This window comes from Sciurus carolinensis, chromosome 4 (assembly GCF_902686445.1).
Source record: "Sciurus carolinensis chromosome 4, mSciCar1.2, whole genome shotgun sequence".
In the NCBI taxonomy this organism is placed as follows: Eukaryota; Metazoa; Chordata; class Mammalia; order Rodentia; family Sciuridae; genus Sciurus; species Sciurus carolinensis.
In genome coordinates, this window is record NC_062216.1 from 109,630,538 (window position 1) to 109,651,814 (window position 21,277).

The 21,277-nt window shown below is 41.0% G+C and overlaps 1 protein-coding gene and 1 long non-coding RNA gene across 4 annotated transcripts in view; one reads left to right on the forward strand and one right to left on the reverse strand.

Moving 5' to 3' along the window:
- Nucleotides 1-7,316: 7,316 nt before the first annotated feature.
- The window catches only part of LOC124982222 (tubulin alpha-1B chain), a 46,189-nt gene continuing 32,228 nt past the window's right edge, over nucleotides 7,317-21,277 (reverse strand). Inside the window, exons 1-4 of one of the 2 annotated variants that reach the window (XM_047548498.1) lie at nucleotides 11,051-11,200; nucleotides 9,167-9,389; nucleotides 8,895-9,043; nucleotides 7,317-8,476 (exon numbers count right to left, since the gene is read on the reverse strand). In XM_047548498.1, the coding sequence (XP_047404454.1) occupies nucleotides 7,496-8,476; nucleotides 8,895-9,043; nucleotides 9,167-9,389; nucleotides 11,051-11,053 (1,356 nt within the window). In that variant the 5' untranslated portion in view covers nucleotides 11,054-11,200 and the 3' untranslated portion in view covers nucleotides 7,317-7,495. Of the gene's footprint in view, nucleotides 8,477-8,894; nucleotides 9,044-9,166; nucleotides 9,390-11,050; nucleotides 11,201-21,277 lie in introns of those variants that run through there. The other variant, XM_047548499.1, reaches the window with a different exon arrangement.
- On the forward strand, nucleotides 10,589-21,115 carry LOC124982224 (uncharacterized). 2 transcript variants are annotated; one of them, XR_007108223.1, is made up of 4 exons: nucleotides 10,589-10,711; nucleotides 10,953-11,134; nucleotides 11,566-11,651; nucleotides 20,931-21,115. It is a non-coding gene; the product is annotated as an uncharacterized LOC124982224 (long non-coding RNA). The 2 variants fall into 2 exon arrangements; XR_007108222.1 differs by having other exon boundaries at nucleotides 10,639-11,134.

The window sequence follows — 21,277 nt, forward strand, 5'->3', positions numbered from 1 at the left end:
CTGGTTTGATATCTATCCCTTAAACAGAGATCTGGATCTGGCAGAGCTGGGTAATAAGGACCAGAGATGGAGCAAGATGTGTTTCAGTTTTACCACCCCCTCCATTACTCAATTTTACATCTCACCAGTTTTCCCATTTACATTGCCCAGCTGTGTATCTGAGTTTGTGACCCTTGAATCAAGCCCCTCTCTAGTATAACTTGGATTTATCCTCACCCTGGGCCTCTGTTGATTCCTAGTGGACCATGCCAAATTCTTTCCCCCACCCCAGGACTCTGGATTTGCTGTTTTCTCTGTGCAAGAGAGCTCTCCTCTCTTCTTCCCTTCTTCCCAGTTCACTTTAGGCTGGCTCCAATAGCCTTCAGGTTGAGTTTAAATGTTCCTGCTCAAAGGGTCTCCCCGGCCACTACCTTATATAAAGCAGTCTAATTTTGTCATTATTTGTCACATAATTATATTAACTTTTGACTTTCCCCCATATAGACTTCTGGAGCAGGGGTAGACTTCTCCCAAGGAAGAATCATATTTATCTTGAATTGGATGATTTCCTGAGCTTTTAACTAGGTGCATAATGCAAATAAATACTCAAATATTTGCAAATGTAGTGAGAAGCCTGGCATGATGTCACACACCTGTAATCTCAGCAGCTTGGGAGGCTGATATAAGAGAATTGCAAGTTAAAGCCAGCCTTAGCAACATAGCGAGACACCCTGTCTCTAAATGAGAAAAAAACTAAAAAAGTTTGGCGATGTTGCTCAATGGTTAAGCACCCTGGAGTTCAATCCCCAGTACTAAAAAATAAAAACAAACAAACTAACTAAAAAACGTAGTGAGAAAACATGGCAGATATTGATAATAATCAGAAGGGCTGGCTTCTGGTTCTAGCAGTCTGTCATTTGTGCTGCATTTTACCTCATCTCATTTCACCTTCAGATTGGTTCCAAATCTATTAATTTCATGTTAATAGTCTTTTGCAGTTTAATGAAGTGCTGTGGCCTGACCTGTCATGGGCAATAATATCTGATTTTTTTTTTTTTTTGGTATTGGGGTTTGAACCCAGGGAAGGACACTTTACCATTGAACTCTATTCCCAGTTTTTATTTTTTTTAATTTTGAGACAAGATCTCGCTAAGTTGCTTAAGTCCTTGCTAAATTGCTGAGGCTGGCCTCAAATTTGCAAGCCTCCTGCTTCAGTCTCCCAAATTGCTGGGATTGTAGGCATGCACCACCACACTTGGTTTTATCTGAATCTTACAACAACTGATAACATGAATTCTATTTAAAGACTTATTTTCTAGAATGTACAGATGTAAATGACTGAAGTGAACTTTGAAAGGCAAAATATCATTATATGAATCAGTTCAGAACTGCATAGTACAAGCCAAGTTCAAGTTCAGAACAGGGAGGAAGAATCTAGAAGACCTAGAGAAGAGCTCGGGTTGTGGCTCAGTGATAGAGCACTTGCCTAGCACACATGAGGCCCTGGATTCAAACCTCAGCATCACATAAAAAAATAAAATAAAGGTATTGTTTCCACCTATAACTAAGAAATAATTTTTAAAAAGGGGGAGGGACTGGGGTAAATTCCCAATACCATACCAAAAAAATGTAAAACTTAAACTTCAAGCTTGAGAACCCCAATGTAATAGTGGTCCATTTTATGCTTTGAGTATAGGCTCTTGCTGCTCTAAAATGGACGTGTTTTTTTCTCTCTTTCCTAATCTTCTCCCTGATCTTGCCTCCCTAATCTAAGGAAGGATTCCTTTTGGATCACCTCTTTAAAAATTCTGCTCCCCCTGATGGGCAGAATCACAGCCTCTGGGACAGGAATCCCCTGTGTTGTTCTTTTGCTAGCAAAGCATTAAAATTTATTTTTCTTGGGCTGGGTTTGTGACTCAGTGGTAGAGAGCTTGCCTTGTGCATGTGAGGCACTGGGTTTGATCCTCTGCACCACATAAAAATACATAAAGTTAAAAAACATAGATATATTTAAAAATTTTATTTTTCCTTTTTCTCAAAACTGTGTCCTCATTATTGAATCAGCATTAGGGATAAGGACCAAGCTTTCAGTAACAGTAACACACTCCAATCTGAATCTAAAGGGTTCACTGTTCTGCCCCTTCTTGTAGGGCAACTTTTGCAATTCAGAATGATTTAGACTTATTACTGAGAGGAATAGACAGAAGATACAGGAGTACTCACTCCCAAAGGTGATTGGGACAAGGCAGGGGTAGAAGGATTAAGATAAACTGCCTTTTTCTTCTTTTGGAGGGGGGATTACTGGGGAATGAACACAGGGGCGCTCTACCACTGAGCTACATTCACAACCTTTATTTTTTATTTTGAGACAGGGTCTCACTAAGTTGCTAAGGCTGGCCTCTAATTTGTGATATTCCTGCCTCCCTTGGGAGTCACTGGGATTATAGGCCCGGGCCACCATACACAGTGCCTTTTTCTTTAAATGAAGATTTCAGAAACTGTCCATTCAAAATATAGATTACTTTCATTTTCTCTTTGCTTTCCTATATGTCCTAATTTTCCCACAGAAAACACTATAAGTGCTAGACATGGTATTCACTCCTGTAATCCAAGCAACTCTGGAGGCTGAGGCAGGAGGATCACAAATTTGAGGTCAGTTTCAGCAATTTAGTGAGACCATAAGCACATTAGGGAGATCCTGTCTCAAAAAGAAAAAATAAAAAAGGCTGGGGATGAATCACAGTGGTAAAGTGCCCCTGGAATCAATCCCTAATACCAAACCAAACAAAGCAAAACAACAACAACACTAATAATAACAATGACAACACAATAAGTATAGAAAAATTTAAGAATATTTTCAGTGTGGGGGTTTTGTTCCCAGAACTTCCTGGTCTTTGAGCTTATTCAGCTCTGAGGTGAAAATATTATAGGTAAAAACTGTTTTCTTTCTCTCTAGTAGAAACAGGACCAATTCCTAGAAACAGACTGTCAATTTTGGAATTGCCGCCTTCTCTAGGGTACCAGGGAAACCAGAAATTCCCTTAGCAAGGTCTCCTAGGATCTGAGAACTTTTGTTGTGAATGGGTTTTGGAAAAAGGGGAGAAGAGTTTAATAGATTTAAAAGAGTCTATTCCCTTGTCCCTATCTGTCTCTGACCTCCCCTCAAATATTTGAGAGAATAGTCATAATGTCTCAAGTCCCACTGACTGGCAGCAGGAAAAATCGTGAAATCTTGGATTCTGGAGATGAATGGGGATCTTAGAGGTCATTATGTCTACCTGTTTGCCCTTTAAGACATGGATAATACAGTGGTCCACTGTTGATCCCAGCTAATTATTAGTGTTCTTCCCCATTTTTTGCTATGCTCTCTGCGAGTTTCAGGAATTAATCCACTGCTGTTTCTGAATAGCAACATTCATCAGTTTTCTTTTTTCTAAGCTAAACATCCTCAGTTCTCTGAGTTTCTCTATCTAGTACCACTTACCACACCATTCTCTTACTTATCCATGTTCCTCTTGAAGCAAGTACCCAGAACTGAATTACAGACTTCTCAGTAGGGTGACTAGTGAAGATGGTAGAGGAAATACTTACTTGCCTAGTTTTGAGCACTGTGTGTGTGTGTGTGTGTGTGTGTGTGTGTGTGTGTGTGTTATACTGGGGATTTAACCTGGGGGTACTCTACCACTGAACAACACCCTCAGCCCTTTTTTTTGTTTTTATTTTGAGACAGGGTCTCACTAAGTTATCCAGGCTGGTTTTGAATTTGAGATCCTTTTGCCTCAGCCTTTGGAGTTGCTGGGATTTTAGGTGTGCATCACCATGCCTGGCTTAGTTTTGAGTAGTTTTGCATAGAAGGAATATCTAAGGTGACATCAGTTTGCTCTGGTAACTGGGTCACACCTAGTTTCATGGCATGCATTCATTTGGTCATTGTGAGCCAGCAGAAGTGCTTACATGCCAATATCATGAGACACTGAACTGAGCCAGCAGATACTGAAGGATCTCTCCTTCATGAAGAACCATTAGAACAGAGAAGAACCCTTGCTCTCTCCTCCTCCATTGAATGTCACTGTACTTATCCTCTACTCTTCCTACATCTTTGGGTCTTGGGTTTAGTCTGAAAGGGGGAAGGTAGCAGAGGGGTAGTTTTCTATAACTTTGAGAATTAAAAATTGGAATCTCTGCCCTTGCCCAAAATTAATTCTTAAGTGTTAACCATACACTAAGTATTGAGCTACTTTGTGATACAAAGATAAGCACATTAAACATGGAGTTTATAAAATCTATTGGAGAAAAAAATATCTGGTGAAGGATATCAAATAATCACATCAATATATAATTACAAAATATGATAAGTGCTATGAGAGAAAAGTAGAAGATTCTATGAAATATTATGTAGTGGGGAATTTGACCTAGTTTCCAAGTCCTTGAAGAGATGACAATTGGGTTTCCATCATTGAAGGAAGCAGTATGAGTTGAGTGGATAAAGGTGTTGAGGGCAGTTATGGTTGGAGAAGGTGTTATATAGGCAAAAGAGGAATGTGTTTGAAGGACCCCCACAGTAATGATGTCATAAGCCTGATTCTGTCACAGTTGGACCCAGTAAAATACAGCAAGCTGTCAGTTGAGGGTGGGTTGGGTAGGGCATTTGGCTTGTGGCCCAGATGGCAGAGAGAATTGAAACTGGTTTGAGCAACACAATGACATCAGTATCTACATGATGATGACCCCATCAGGTGGTTATTGACTTTATGTTGAGTTTAGATTGATGTGACAATGTGTTCTTCCCTTACTACATATTGACCCCAAGGCTATGTTTTTTTTATTTATCCCACCCAGGGAAAACACTCTGGAGGGCTGAGTTCAAGAAACTCCTTAGATGTGGGGTTTCCTGCGGAGGCCTGATTGAGCTGCCTAGCACTAGGCCCAGATGCCTCCAGTAATTGTCAGAACAAAAAGTGACAAGCATGTGAATGCTAGGGATGCCAGCTCAGTCACTTCCTGTTTGTTGTGCATCTTTTAGGCTTAGTTCCAAGGTGATGGCAAGGGCAGAGTTCACAAATGTGAATTGAGCGTTCCTGGACAGAGAATTCCTTGTTAGTGGTGCCATCTGCAGGGCATTAAAGAATTTGCCATGAGTTTGATGGGATTTAGAGGGGAAAATGGACAATCTCAGGATGAAATGCTCTTCCCTCCTTCCTTAGTCAAGCATCTTAGTCTAAATCACAACCTGGGTCCTCCACAAAGTGAAAGACAGACCCAGTTCCCTTTGTTTTTGTGACAATATTTACAGCTCCTGACCCTACAAGGTAGGACACAGTAATGTGATACCATTTCCTTTTCTCTCTACTAATTAAATCTATCACCTGTACAATGAAGCACTGTGCTCCTCCCATTTTAAGTGTCCTCAAGAAGGAAAACAGCTGAAGTGCTGGCATACCTCTGTAATCCCAGCAACTCAGGATGCTAAGGAAGAAGGATCACAAATTCAAAGCTAGTTCAGCAACTTAGTGAAATCCTGTCTAAAATTTCAAAATAAAAAATTAGAAGGACAGTCAATCCCCCAAAACCAAATGTTTTCATGCGGATGCTAACACACAATGGGGCAGGGCGGAGAATAGAACTTCATTGGATTAGACAAAGGGGAATGAAGGGAAAGGAGGGAGGTGGGGAATAGAAAGACAGTAGAATGAATCAGACATAACTTTCTTATGTTCACATACGAACACACAATCAGTGAAACTCCACATCATGTACCATCGCAAGAATGGGAATTTATATTCCATGTATGTATAATATGTCAAAATGCATTCTACTGACATGTATAAGGAACAAATAAAAAATTTTAAAGATAAATTAATTAATAAAAAGGGCTGGGGCTATAGTTCATGACTTAGTGGTTAAGTACCACTGGGTTCAATCCTCAGTATCAATAAAGAAAGAAGAAAGGAAATAAATAAGTAAATAAATAAATAAATTAGGGTTGGGGATGTAGTTCAGTGATAAAGCACCCTTTGTTCAATCCCTAGTGCCAAAACAAACAAACAAAACAAAAAGAAACCAAGACAATACAACCTCAATGTCAGCAGATTTATCCCTGTGCTTTTTGAATGTGAAATAATTTTCTTCTAGGTTAAATCCTTTATTTGGATCCTTGTTTTTATTCTTTTTTTTTTTTTTTTTTTTTTTTTGGCAGGCCTTGTACTTATGAGGCAAGCACTCTACCAACTGAGCTATCTCCCCAGCCCTGTTTTTATTCTCATAAGTGCTAAGTATTGAACCCACAAACCCAGAGGCTCATGCGTACTACGTAAGTCCCCTACAGCTGAGCTACATCTTCAGCCCCTCTAACAGACTTTTAACTATATGCTTGAAAAAATGTAGACCATGCCAAGTGCTACATATTGTGATCCCTTATCCTATCATTTACAGTTGTTGCCACATCATGTAACCTTCCCCTCCAATGCACATGGCCTATTATTCAATCTTATGTTTTCTTCCCTACCCCAACTATTGTTTTTTACTAAGGATTGAATTTGGGGCATCCAAGCAGAGTTACCCCAGTCCATTTTGAGACAGGATCTTGCTAACTTTCAGAGGCTAATCTTGAACTTATTCTCCTGTCTTAGCCTTAGGGGTGAGGTGTAGGTCTATTGCCGATTACTATAAATCCTGCAACTTTTCTCATCTTTAGAGCTGAAACAGATTATCACCCTTAAAACGTTTTCAACTATCATTTTGAGGTTTTGTGTGTGGTAATGGGAACTTAGCTAACAGCAGCCATTAATAGACTATTTAAAACTTCTTGTAACTCATTAACAATCACCTTTGGTGGTGGGGACTGAGCCTGACTTCTGGCTGTACCAGTTATACACCCTGCCCCGAATCATTCACATATAACCTTTTATTTGATACTGGGGATTGAGCCCAGGGTGCTTAGCAATTCACTGAGTCACATTCCCAGCCCAACTTTATATTTTTTTAGTTATAGATGGATACCTTTATTTTGGTGTTAAGGATGGAACAGTGCTTCACACGTGCCTTAGCATTCCTAAAAGCTGGGATTACAGGTATGGGCTACCATATCCAGTCTGTTATTTTCCAAGAGCTGTAGTGCCTTGAATATTAGGAGTTCTCATTTTTCAAGTCTCCTATGAAAAGGTAAAGGTAGCACTTGTGTTAGAATCCAGGTCACCTGCTTTTCCAGTCCACTGTACTTCCAGGCAGCAAAACAAACCTAGTCAGGTAGTGAGGATCCTAGACACTACCAAGTTTCAGGGACTCCATATTGGATGCATTGCAATAAAGCAGTTTTATAATAAGTACATGAGACAAACTTTTCTTTAAAGCCTTTACTTTGAGACATGATGAAAAGATCTTACAGGTACACACAGAAAAACAGACATGATCATGATTAAGTGAAGACAATATAATCAGTAAACTTCAAATGTCTGTTAGCTAGTGCTGAAGCTTAAGTTGAGAGTATGATATACTGCAGGGCTGAAAGGAACAGTAATTAGTACTCCTCTCCTTCTTCCTCACCCTCTCCTTCAACAGAATCTACACCAACCTCCTCATAATCTTTCTCTAGGGCAGCCATGTCCTCACGGGCCTCAGAAAACTCTCCTTCCTCCATCCCCTCACCCACGTACCAGTGAACAAAGGCACGCTTGGCATACATCAGGTCAAATTTGTGATCCAGGCGAGCCCAGGCCTCAGCAATGGCTGTGGTGTTACTCAACATGCATACAGCACGCTGAACCTTGGCCAGGTCTCCACCAGGCACCACAGTGGGAGGCTGGTAGTTAATGCCAACCTTGAAGCCAGTGGGGCACCAATCCACAAACTGGATGCTGCGCTTGGTCTTGATGGTGGCAATGGCAGCATTGACATCTTTGGGGACCACATCGCCACGGTACAACAGGCAGCAAGCCATGTATTTACCATGGCGGGGATCACATTTTACCATCTGGTTGGCTGGCTCAAAGCAAGCATTGGTGATCTCTGCTACAGAAAGCTGTTCATGGTAGGCTTTCTCAGCAGAAATGACAGGGGCATATGTGGCCAGAGGGAAGTGGATACGGGGATAGGGCACCAGGTTGGTCTGGAATTCTGTCAGGTCAACATTCAGGGCTCCATCAAATCTGAGGGAAGCAGTGATAGAAGACACAATCTGGCTAATAAGGCGGTTAAGGTTAGTGTAGGTTGGGCGCTCAATGTCAAGGTTTCTGCGACAGATGTCATAGATGGCCTCATTGTCTACCATGAAGGCACAATCAGAGTGCTCCAGGGTAGTGTGGGTGGTGAGGATGGAGTTGTAGGGCTCAACTACAGCTGTGGAAACCTGGGGGGCTGGGTAAATGGAGAACTCCAGCTTGGACTTCTTGCCGTAATCAACAGAGAGCCGTTCCATCAGCAGGGAGGTGAACCCAGAACCAGTTCCCCCACCAAAGCTGTGGAAAACCAAGAAGCCCTGAAGACCTGTGCACTGGTCAGCCTGTAGGGGAAGAAAGAAAAGAAATGTAATATTTTTAATGCTAGTTCTGTTTTGTGTGTTTGTGCTGGGGACTGAACCTAGGACCTTGTGCAAGCTAGGTAAGCACTTTTATCACTGAGTTACATCCCCCAGCCCTTTATTTCCAGAGAACATCTAAGTTTCCCAGGATGACCTCAAACTTGGGATAATTTCTTTAAATCATGAACCACACCCAGATGAAATAAACATAAGAAACTGGCTGATAGACACATCACAAATTATTCTACAACCAGGGACTTGTATAGACGTCTAATTAATATTGTGAGCAGCCTACTCAACACTCTGCTGGAACCAAAGAACAAATAGTCATTAGATCAGTTCATTCAACTTGCTGTAGAACCCCTTAACCACATTTAAAATACATATTTATGGTATTTACCAGTTTACGAATTCTGTCCAAGACAAGGTCAATGATCTCCTTGCCAATGGTGTAGTGGCCTCGGGCATAGTTATTGGCAGCATCTTCTTTGCCTGTGATGAGCTGCTCAGGGTGGAAGAGCTGACGGTAGGTCCCAGTGCGAACTTCATCTGAAAAAGGAAAGGAAACCAGCCACCCATCATTAATAATCTGTACGAGCTGGTTCAACTCTGGTGGGAGAGACAATGCGTGTGTGATCAGTGGAGACCCCAAGACAGATCCAGTCAACTCACCAATGACCGTGGGTTCCAGGTCTACAAACACTGCCCTGGGCACATGCTTGCCAGCGCCTGTCTCACTGAAGAAGGTGTTGAAGGAGTCATCTCCTCCCCCGATGGTCTTGTCACTTGGCATCTGGCCATCAGGCTGGATGCCATGTTCCAGGCAGTAGAGCTCCCAGCAGGCATTTCCAATCTGGACACCAGCCTGGCCAACGTGGATGGAGATGCACTCACGCTGTGGGAAGGGAGAAAAAAAGTCATGGAATTTAAACAAATTCCTTCTTTTTCTATTTTGGTGCTTGGACTGAACCCAGGGATACTTTACCACTGAGGCACATACTCAGCCCTTTTCTATTGAGACAGGGTCTCATCAAGTTGCTGAGGTTGGTTCAGAACTTGCAATCCTCCTGCCTCAGCCTCCTAAGCAGCTGGAATTATAGCCGTGCTGCCACTGCCCTCCTCAAATTACTTCTTCAGGCACAAGACTGTTAATTCCAGCGACTTGCGGAGCTGAGACAAGAGGATCAAATGTTCTAATCCAGCCAAGCACATTTGGGAGACTCTGTCTTACAACAAAAGATAAAGGCTGGGGATGTAGCTTAGTGGGAAAGAGCCCTTGGTCCTGGGTTGGATCTCCAGTATTGCAAACAATAAAAGAAAACGATTTGATCTGGGGGTATGGCTCAGTGATGAGTACATGATAAGGCCCTGACTGGGTTCAAATCTCCATCAAAAAATAAAATAAACAACCCAAAATGTCCTATTTTTTCCTGTAGCAGAGAATGGCTTCTTTCCCTCCCACCCTTAAATAAGGAAGTCCTCTTTTGAGACCTAGAATGCTTAGTCAGTTTCCTCCTTAAAACACTAGGGCAGTGAGAAATTCATCCAACCACCCACTCAGTGCTCCGGCCCCGAATACCACTTCAGTACAGATTTCCGGACAGCTCTCAGCACAGGAAGCACGTGGCCAGAGTGCAAAGAAAATGGCCGCAGGGACAAGGGGTGGGGCTCTGCGGCAGAGGATGAATGAGCAATTCAGAGAACGCGCTCCAGAGCTCATGGGCGGGGACGCGCAGCTGCAGATGCCAGTAATAGCTGCAGGCACTGGGCTCAGTCTTGAACCCCGTCACCTGTCCGAGCGCAGCAAGGATTTTCAGCGGCCCCAAACAGATTTCCATTCTCTCAAAATTCTTCACTGCCATCACCTACTCCCCACAGGAATTCCTAGACAGCTGAGACAGATGTCCGCAAACTGTACGGTGTTAACTGTCCTAATACCTTGGGGGACTGTGTGGTACAATGTTAAGGAGTCCTTCCCTACATTCCTCTCATTGATTTTATTGAAAGAAAACTCATGGGTTACAGGACCTACGCCCTGCAGTCATGGAGCCGCAGAGCATCTGTGCGCACGCGCAGACTGCAGTGGCAGTTTCCCGCCGCTCCGGGCGGGAAGGTAACGGTCGCGCGTGCGCTTTGTCTCCAGCTCCTTCCCGCCCCCGCTTTTCGCGCTTGGAGGAAGTGAGGGCGGGGAGTCTGAGCGCGCCCGCCAGCAGTCGGGTAAGGATGGGGGAAGGGCACGCGCGGGAAATAGACTGCAGGGTCTTGAGGCGCCGCGCCCCAGAGTTTAACGCAACGAACTTCAGATACCGCAGAGAGGGTGCCTGGGCATTACCTCCCAGAGCCGGAGATGAAATCCCCTTTTATCTGGTCCTCCGGCTAACGTCCACAAAGGCGGATCTCATCTACCCCCTCCCTCGCCACTCGCCTCGCTTTTTGTTTTTCAACTGGACGGCGTCAGTCCCAGCCCTCTCTAGCTAGAGGCCTTCCGCGCCCCTCCGGCTCGTTTCCCCCCGGTTTTCCCGAACGTCGCCGGACGCCTCGGCGCGGCCCACTCACCATGATGGCTACGGGTTAGGAAGCAAAGGCAACAGGAGCAGACACCGGGTCCTGGTTACCGTCCCCGACAAGCTAAGAGTCGAGGTAAGTAACGCACTGAGGCGGGGGCGGCGCTGGAGCCTCTTAAGTAGCGGCTGGGGAGGGGCGGGCGGACACGGGCGGTGCGGCGGCCGCGGCCCCTCCTCCGACACAGGCGTCCACTCGGCGCCCGGCCTGGCCGCCGCAGAGGCGGGCTCCGCGCCCGGGGCCCCCTCCCCTCGTGGCGGCCGAGACCGCCGCGCTGCGGGCCAGAGTGCCAGTGCTGCGGACTGCGGCGCGCTGCTGCCTGGCTGGGCGAGGGCGGGTGCAGAGCCCGGTAGAAACCGACCTGGGGATGGGAGACCTGAGAGGTCCTTACAGGTTTAAAGATGAAACACCCTAAAATGCAGACATTTCTGGTTCGGATAACTCAGCTGATTATTTTCATGTTGCCAGTTTGTGAGTTATGCCTTTTTCTTTTCTCACTTCCTTTAAAGGCAGTGACTTTCACCTGATAATGTGGAGGATTCGAGCTTCAGAAAATCGGGATGATTTATTATGATGACTTGTTGTCGAAACTCAGGTATCAAATGCTGGAAACAAATATTCCAATTATTCAAAGAGTAGAACCTGAGCATGAAACGTTGAGGCTCTTAGCATGGCAGGGTAGGCCCCACCTTTAGATGCAAGCCTCCAACTTATATGCAGCCGCTCTAGGAGCTTTTAAAAGAGATTTTAGTTAATTTTAAATGGTAGCTGTATTAACGAAGGGAAATTTATGAAGAGTGAAATTGTTTCACACAGGATATAAAGATATTCCTTGTGCTATTTAGAATTTTCTAAATAAGATTGCTTGGCATTGTATCATGATACATAAATGGGTTATAGTTTGGTGCAAGGAGGCCCAGATTATAGTGAATAGACTAGTTGGACTAGTTCTTTCTCCTGCTGGGGTTGGGGGAATCTATTCCAGGACCATAAACTACATTGCTAAGCCTTGGAAATTCATACGTTATGGTTAGAACTAAAGGATGGCTTTAAAGTTGTCCTAGCAGAAACCTATTGCTGTTATTCAAAATGTCCTCCCAGTGATAGTATAAGAATAACAAAAAGGTAAACATAAGACAATAAAAATTTATAGTTCATATTCAGTTATTACCTAATTTTGATTGGTAAAACCTTCACGCATTGTTTCAAACAAGTAACAGATACACACTGTCAACATGTGTATGCATTTTGTAAGGATATAGATCTCCATTTCAACCTAGCATACAAAAGAGGAGGTTCTTATTTTTTTCTGATAAATATTTTTTTGAAGTCCTGTTAAGAGGGTTTGACTCAAAATTTGCTCGATTTTCCCAGACTGGTTAGAAGGGGCAGATTTATTGTTTTTGCTTATTTTTTCCTTTTAATTATTCTTAAAAGGAGACAAAATAATTGCTTGTGTTAACTAGAAGATGAATGTTAGGGAACCACCCTGCTGAACTCCATTTTGCTGTGTACTCTGGATGAAAGCCATTTGAAAGCAGACACCTCCCTTCTCTTGGCTCTGCAGAAAATCAGAGCTTTCACTGCAGAGGTTTGCTCCCAAGGGCCTGTATGTCTCCCCAGATACCTTCCTAAAACCATTAGCTTTGCTAGTCTTGTTATCTATATATTCCCCTGTTGTGAATGAGGAAGTACCTGAGTGTTTTTTTGTTTGTTTGTTTGTTTGTTTTTTGTTTTTTTAAAGATCTCCAGTGATACTTCAGGTTTCATAGAGTAATGGAACTAAAAGAGACCTTTAAAAATATATCTAGTATGGTATCTTTATGCCAGAAAAATACTGAATAATGATAATTTATTTTGCTTCTTCTAGTACCTGAAAGGACAGACATCTTTTTTTCTTTTTCACACATACTAAAACCTTTATGGATCTATTTGTTTATATTATATATGCATGTATACATTTTATCTATAGTTAACAAATATAACATGGTTATCTTTGTAACATAAATACAGTACTACCCAAAGATGAAACATTTTAATTGATTATATAGATCTTTCTTTCCTTGGACTGTTTCAGGGCCTGAAAATATCTGTTGCAATGGGAAATCCTTTGTTGCCTTTTGAGCTGCTCCCATCTTTGCTACATAATATCATCACCATTTGCTACTGTTCTAAGCAGCCTGTAACTATTTTTGATAGTTCTATACTGTAGTTTTTGAAACAGAAATTTACAAAGTATTTGTTAACCAGTTCTACAAGAAAAAACAAAAATAGCAAGTAACAAGTTATCAGTGCATATACCTTGGCTTTAGTTTTATTTATCCCAGTGTTATAAATTTATATGTGCCATTTCGTATTCTACATTGATAAATGATATAGGGGAAAGAAAACTGGTTTTGGTTGCAGATAGTACTGGATTCAATTCTAATTTATTATAAATGGTTTGTCTTTAGACCCTTAATTAACTTTCTTGAACTTCATTTATGAATGAATTATTAATTATTATTAACAAAACCATCTTTTATCATGTATTCAATCCCATTAGTAAATTTTGTTAGCTTCATCTTCAGAATATGCCTACTATTTAATCAGTCATCCTGTTATTTCACAGCTATTATAGCATCTGAAAATAACTTGTTTATACATATATTTACTTATTTAAAGTTTCTCCCTTTATGTAAGCACCATGTTTGTTTTTATGTAACTGGATCTTAGTTGTTTTGTTAGTCAGCTTTTTGTTATTGTAAAAAATACCTGAGATAATCAACTTAGAAAGAAGAAGGTTTATTTAGGCACAGTTTTGGAGGTTTCAGTCCATATTGTTGTTGTTTTGGGGCCTCTGGCAAGGTAGTACATCATGGTAGGACTGCTTGGCAGAAGTAGCTGCTCACCTCAAGACAGCCAGAAAGTGAGAGAAGGAGAGGAAGAAGAGGGTCCAGTGTCCCGAAATACCCTTCAAGGACATGTCCTCACTGACCTAAACTTCTTTCCACACTGCAACTGGGTACTAAGCCTTCAATGCACAGTCCTTTGGAGAACATTTATGATCCAAATCTTAGCAGTCACCTTTACAAAACACACCTTTTTACATTCTTCTTTGACAAGAGAACCCCATTTTTTTAAAAAGGGTATTTATGTGCTCAGTCCCAGGGAACAAATCAAGATAATCTCGTTTTCCATTTCCAGATACTTGCTTTCTCAGTCTCCTTCACAAGTGGACCTAGTTTTGACCAATGGAACATAAAAGGAAGTGAGCTAGGGAGTTCTGGGAATGGTTTTTCTACCTGATCAAAAAGATTGCTCCCTTGAGGAAAGCCCTTTTGTTTCATTTCTCCCTTGCTTTCTTTCTGCCTTTGAAAATGTCCTGTGAAGATATGGTAATATATGATAAAACTAATGGAACCGGGTGTGGTGATGCATGCCTGTAATCCCAGTGGCCTGGGATGTTGAGGCAGGAAGATTGCAAGTTCAAAGCCAGCTTCAGCAACTTAATGAGGCCCTAAGCAACTTAGTGAGACCATCTCAAAATAAATATTAAAAATGGGCTGGGAACCGGGTGTCATGGTGCACTCCTGAAATCCCAGCTGCTTGGAAGGCAGGAGGATCAAGAATTCAAAGTCAGGGGGCTGGGGTTGTGGCTCAGTGGTAGAGTGCTTGCCTTGCACATGTGAGGCACTGGGTTCGATCCTCAGCACCACATAAAGATAAATAAGTAAATAAGAATTCAAAGTCAACCTCCACAGTTTAGTGAGGTCCTAAACAACTCAGTGAGACCCTATCTCTAAATAAAATACAAAAAAGGACTAGGGATATGGCTCAGTGGTTAAGTACCCCTGGGTTCAATTCGTGGTACAAAAAAAATAAGGAAGGAAGGAAGGAAGGAACGAAGGAAGGAAGGAAGGAGGGAGGGAGGGAGGGAGGGAAGGAAGGGAAAAGAAAAGGTGGGCTGCGGATGTGGCTCAGTAGTTAAGCACTCTTGGGTTTACTCCCCAGTACAAAAAAAAAAAGGGACTAAAGCATAGATAATCTTAGCGATGCCAACCCAACTCAGTGATCTGATATTGTGAAGCTGCTAATCTTAAAACCACCCATCTTCAGATTTATTAGGAAACAGTAACTGTCCTTATATTTAAGCTATTTAAATATAAACTGGTTTTATCTCCAGTGCCTGGAACAATATCTGGCACACAGTAGTTGCTTAATATGTAATTTGTTGAATGTTGAACTTGGTCATGAGATGTGACATAAAGTAAGGAATGAAAATTAGTTTGCAGGTTTCTGATTTAAATAATTGGGTGAAGGGTGGTGTGTCTTTCATTGATATTAGAATATTGAAGGAAGAAGTAGGTGGGAAGTGAAAAGGGGACAGGATAAGCTAGCAGTTCAGTATTTTTTTTCTTTTCTCTTTTTCTTTTTGGTACTAGGAATTGAACCCAGGGGTGCTTTACCACTAAGTCACATCCCCAGTGTTTTTTTATCTTGAGACAAGTTCTCACTAAGTTGTTAGGGCCTTGCTAATTTGCTGAGACTAGCCTCAAACTTGCAGTCCTCATACTTCAAAATAAAAAAGGCTGGGGATGTGACTCAGTGGTTAAGTGCCCCTCAGTTCAATCTCCCGTACTAAAAAAAAAGTGGTGAGAGGGGACATCCTTTCCTGTTCCTAGTATTAGCAGTAAAACTGGTTTATCACCATTAAGTATGATAACTGTAGAGTGTAGATTTTTTTTTTTATCAGATGGAGAAAGTTCTCCTCTATCCTAGTTTACTGAGAGGTTTTATCATGGATGAGTTTGATATTTACCAAATGCTTTTTCGACATCTATTGGTATGATTATGTGATTTTTCTTCCTCAGGTTGCTTGATGTGATGAAAACCACTTACCCCACCCTTCGCCCCCAAGTACTGGGATTGAACCCAGGGATACACTAACATTGAATTACATCACTGGACCTTTTCATTTTTTATTTTGAGACAGGATCTCCCTAAATTGCCCAGGCTGACCTTGAATTTGGTGGTCTCCTGTCCCAGCCTCTGGAGTTGCTGGAATTACAAGTGTGTGTCACTGTGACCAGCTACCCATTTCTTTGTAAGTTTTCACAGGTTGTGTCTTTCAAATAATTGGTTCATTTTATCTAGCTTATCAAATCTGTGGGCACAGAGTTTTTCATAGTTTTCCTTTATTGTTTTTTTAATGTTCTTGTGATCTATAATGATGTCCACTCTTTATTTCTGATATTAGTCATTTGTATTCTTTTTTAACCCAGTGAGAGGCTTATTGATTTTATTATCTTTTCAAAGAACCAGCTTTTGATTATGTTAGGTATTTTTCCCTATTGAGTTCCAATTTTTAATTTCATTGATTTCTGCTCTAAGTTTTGGCATTTCTTCTGTTTACTTTGCATTGAATTTTCTCTTTTTCTAGTTCCCTAAGATGCAAGATAAGATTATTAATTTTAGATTTTTCTTTTCTAATATATTAATTCAAAGTTATAAATCTCCCTATAAGCACTGCTTTTGATACATTTCACAGATTTTGATGTTATGTCTTTTTTTTTTTTTTCCTTCCAATGCTGGGGATTGATCCCAGGGCTTCACACATGCCAGCCAAGTACTCTTGTCACTGAACCGTATCCCCAGCATCCCCAGACCCTTCATTTAATTCACAGTATTCTTAAAGTTCTCTTGAAGATTCTTTCTTCTCCTCCTTCTTCTTCATTGTCTTCTTTCTTCTTCTTTTTGTGGTACTGGAGGTTTAACCCAGGGACAGCAGTCTCCAACTGAGTTATGTCCCCAGCCATCTTTTTTCTGTTCTTTTTTCTTTTTAATTTCAAGACAGTGTCTAGTTAAGTTGAAAAAGCTAGACTTGAACTTTCTTTTGTATTTATTTATTTATTTATTTTTTGGCACCAGCAATTAAACCCAGGGGTGCTTAACTACTGTTCAACATTCCTAGCCCTTTTTATTTTTTATTTTGAGACAGGGTCTTGCTAAGTTGCTTAGGGCCTCCCTAAGATGCTGAGGTTGGCTTTTGTGATCCTCCTGCCTCAGCCTCCCTAGCAACTGGGATTACAGCTCCCGGCTTTGCCTTTGAACTTTGGATCCTCTTTCCTCAGCCTCCCAAGTCACTGGAATTATAGGCATGTGCCACCACACTCAGTGTGAAGTTTCTTTGACCACGTGTTACTTAGAAGTGGATGATTTAATTTCCATGTATTTTGCTGTTTTCCCAGTTCTTTTTTTGTTATTGATTTCTAGTTTAATTTCATTGTACTCTGAGAGCAGAAAATTTATGATTTGTATTCTTTTAAACTTGTTAAGTTATGTTTTATGACTCAGAATATGGTTTGTCCTAGTGAATGTTCCATGTGAGCTTTAGAAAACTCTATTCTGCTCTTGATGGATAAATTAGTCTGTAGATGTCAGTTATATTCAGTTGATTGGTATTGAGTTTAACCATGTTCTTACCATTTTTTTCTGCCTACTGGATCTGTGCATTTATTTGGTGTTCTGTTGCTGGTGTATACACATTTAGGATTGTTATGTCTTCCTGGGGAATTGATCTTTTTATGGGTTTCTTGCAGACCACATATAGTTGGGTCTTCCCTCCCTGCCCTTAGTACTAGGGATTGAGTCTAGGGGCACTTTTTCATTCAGCTACATCGACAGTCATTTTAATTTTTTATTTTGAGACAGTGTCTCACTAAGTTGCCAAGGCTAGCCTAGAACTTGTGATTTTTCCTGCCTCAGTCTCCCAAATTGTTGAGATTGCTGGGTCTTGTTTTTCTTCCACTCTCTCTCTCTCTTTTTTTTTTTTTTTTTTAACAGTAATAGGGATTGAACCCAGTTCAATCACACATGCTAGTAACATCCTCAGCCCCCTTTTTATCTTATTTTTGAGACAGGTCTTAAACATGTTGCCTAGACTGCACTAGAACTTGACATCCTCAGTGTCCCAAATAGCTGGGATTACAGATATGTACCATTATGCCTGGCAATCTTTTTTTTTTTTCCTTTTCAGTATTGGGGATTGAACCCTGGAGTGCTATACCACTGAGCTACATCCCCAGCGTATTTTATTTTTATTTTTATTTATGTATTTGTTTTGACTTTTGGTACCAGGGATTGAATCCAGGGATGTTTAACCACTAAACCACACCCCCCACTCCTTTTATTAATTCTTTAAAATTTTTATTTTGAGACAGGGTCTCATTTGGTTGCTTAGAGCCTAACTAAGTTGCTGAGACTGGTTTCAAACCGGCTATCCTGCCTTCACCTCCTGAGCTGCTGAGGTTACAGGCATGTATTACCATGCTCATCTGTCTTTAAGACAGGATCTTTCAAGTTGCTGAAATTGGCCTTGAATTTGTGATCCTCCTGCCTCAGCTTCCCAGAGTTGGTGGGATTACAGGTGTGTACCACTGTACTTGGCTCTATTTTAGATCTTTAAAGGATTGCTTAGGTTGCTTTGGCAGTAAACCACTCTTAGGTTAAGAGTGGAAGAAGGAAGATGAGTTAGAAGGGAATTGCAATAATGCAGGTAAGATATGATAGATAAAATATGTGGTATGATGGTATGATATGATAGTGACTTTGAAGTGGATAGTGGTAGAAGTAGTAAGAAGTGATAGGCTTCTAAATATATGTATGGTATATATATGTATATATATTCCATCATTATGCATATTCATATATTGTATATGTGTCTGTATATCCCATTTTTTTTTCATGTAACACACACATAATGTATAATGCTTATACATACATAGATGGTTTTCTTCTTTTTTTTGTTTTTTCTTTTTAGTGCTGGAAATTGAACCTAGGGCCTGTGCATGCAAGGCAAGCACTCCTCCCACTGAGCAGCACTTTTACCCCCCAGATATATTTTGAAGGTAGAGCTGACAGCATTATTAATGGGTTGGTTGTAGGATGAGAAATCGGAGTGAATCATGATCCCCAGGGTTTTTGGTCTGAGTAATGCTGGGGAATATTGAAGGAGAAATAGATATAATGTAGAGGTACAGAGAAATGGTTAGAATCAGAAGTCCTGTTTTGGACATGATAAGTTTAAGATGCAGTCCTTTAGATATCTAAAAAAAATATTGTAGACCAAAGTGCACAGAAGTGGTCAGACTGGAGATAAATTTAGGATCATCAGTGTAGAAATGGAATGAGATCATCTAGGGAGAAAGTATAGACTCAAAGAAGAAGTCCAAAAACAAAGCTGGAACACTCCAGCTTTTAAATATTAGGAATAGGATCTAATAGTCTAAAGTGAACAGGAGTAGCCAGTGATTTTGGGAAAAAATAATAAAGAATGTGGTGTTCTGGAAACCAAACGAGGAAAATGTTTCACAGTAGGATTGGGTGATAGTTATCCCCTCTGGGAAACTGGGTAAGAAAAGATCTGAGAACCAGCTATTAGATTTGGCATTGTGGAAGTCCCTGGTGACCTGGGACACAAGTACCTGCAGTGGAACAGTAGAGATAAAGGAAAACCTGGTTGATTAGGCAGGAGGAGAGGCACATGTCTGTAATACCAGCAACTCAGGAGTCTGAGGCAGGCAGAAGGATCAAAAGTTCAAAGCCAGTTTCAGCAACTTGTCTAGACCCTAAGCAACTTAGCAAGAGCCTGTCTCAAAATAAAAAATAAAAAGGGCTAGAGAGATGATGTAGCTTAGTGTTTAAGTGCCCCTGGGTTGTTCAATCCGTGGTACCAAAAAAAAAAGAAAAAAGAAAAGAAAAACAAAAATATAACGAAAAAGGAAAGCCTGATTAGGGCGGGTTCAATACAGAATACAGAATGATGGGGAAACCTCTTGAGCAGTATGCAGTGTCACACACCTGTAATCCCAGCTACTGGAGAGGCTGAGGTAGGAGAATTGTGAGTTCCAGACCAGCCCAAGCAACTTAAAAAGACCCTGTCTCAAAAAATTTATTAAAAAAAAAAAAAAAAAAAAAAAAAAAAGGACTGGGGATATAGCTTAGTAAGTGTTTCTAGATTCAATCCCCAGTACTGGGTTGGGGGAGTCTCCTGAAATTTCACTTTAAGGGATCAGAAAGGGTAATAACTGGGATAGCTGGATAAGGATGTTTGATAAAGGGAAGATTGTTTGTTTTAGATGGGAAATATTTTTTTATTATTATTATTATTATTATTATTATTATTATTGTTTTGGTACTAGGGTACCAGGGATGCTTAACCACTAAGACATAGCCTCCGTACTTTTTATTTTGAGAAGGAGTCTCGCTCAGCTGCTTAAGGTCTCACTAAATTGCTGAGGTTAGCCTTGAACTTGTGATCCTCCTGCCTCAGCCTCCCAAGTCATTGGAATTACAGGCATGTACCACTCTGCCTGGTTAGATGGGAGGTGTTTTAACATCAGATTTTGCTAATGAGAATAAACAAAAGTGAAAATCAATAATGTGGGGAAAAGGGAATAATGGAACAAAGATTTAGAATAGCAAAATGGGAAAGGACACAGTGTACTACGAGAGGGGTTAGGTGTAGAAAGGAGCTCACTATTCATTCAGTGACATATAGAAGAAAGCCAGAGTATGAGTAAGGATTCAGGCTGACATATTTGGTGGTGGTATATGTGAAGTTTATCTTTTGATTGCTTATTTTCTCTTTCTTACTCCAGTGAAAATGGAAAACAGGTAATTCCTCCTCATCTTTCCTTCTTCCTAAATGACAGTACCCTGATTTTAGAAGCATGATGTCCAGCTTCTGTTAACACTACACTAGGGATGTCCATGTGACTAAGTTCTGGCAAGTTGTTAGTGAAAGTAGTTTGGTGAGACATATCAGAAATTTCTGAAACAGGATTGACTGAGTTGGCATGTGTTTTTGTCCCTGTCTCTTTTTCTTGCCTAGAATGTGGAGGAAATGGCTGGAGTTCTAGAGACTATCTATGACAACAAGCAACCTTAAACCATATTCTAAGGATGGAGAAAAATAGATCTAAGTCCCTGATGACATTGTGGAGCAGCCACACAAACCCTGGATTGCCTACCCAGGATTTCTCATTATGAGAGAAAATAAAACAATTTATTTCACCATATTGTTTTCTTTTCTTTCTTTCTTCCTTCCTCCCTTCTTTCCCTCTTTTCCTTTGTCCTTCCCTCTGCCTCTTTCCTTCCTTCCTTCCTTCCTTCCTTTCTTCCTTTCTTTCTTAATCTTTTTTAAAATTTGGGGTGTCTGTTATTTGCAGCTGATTGAAA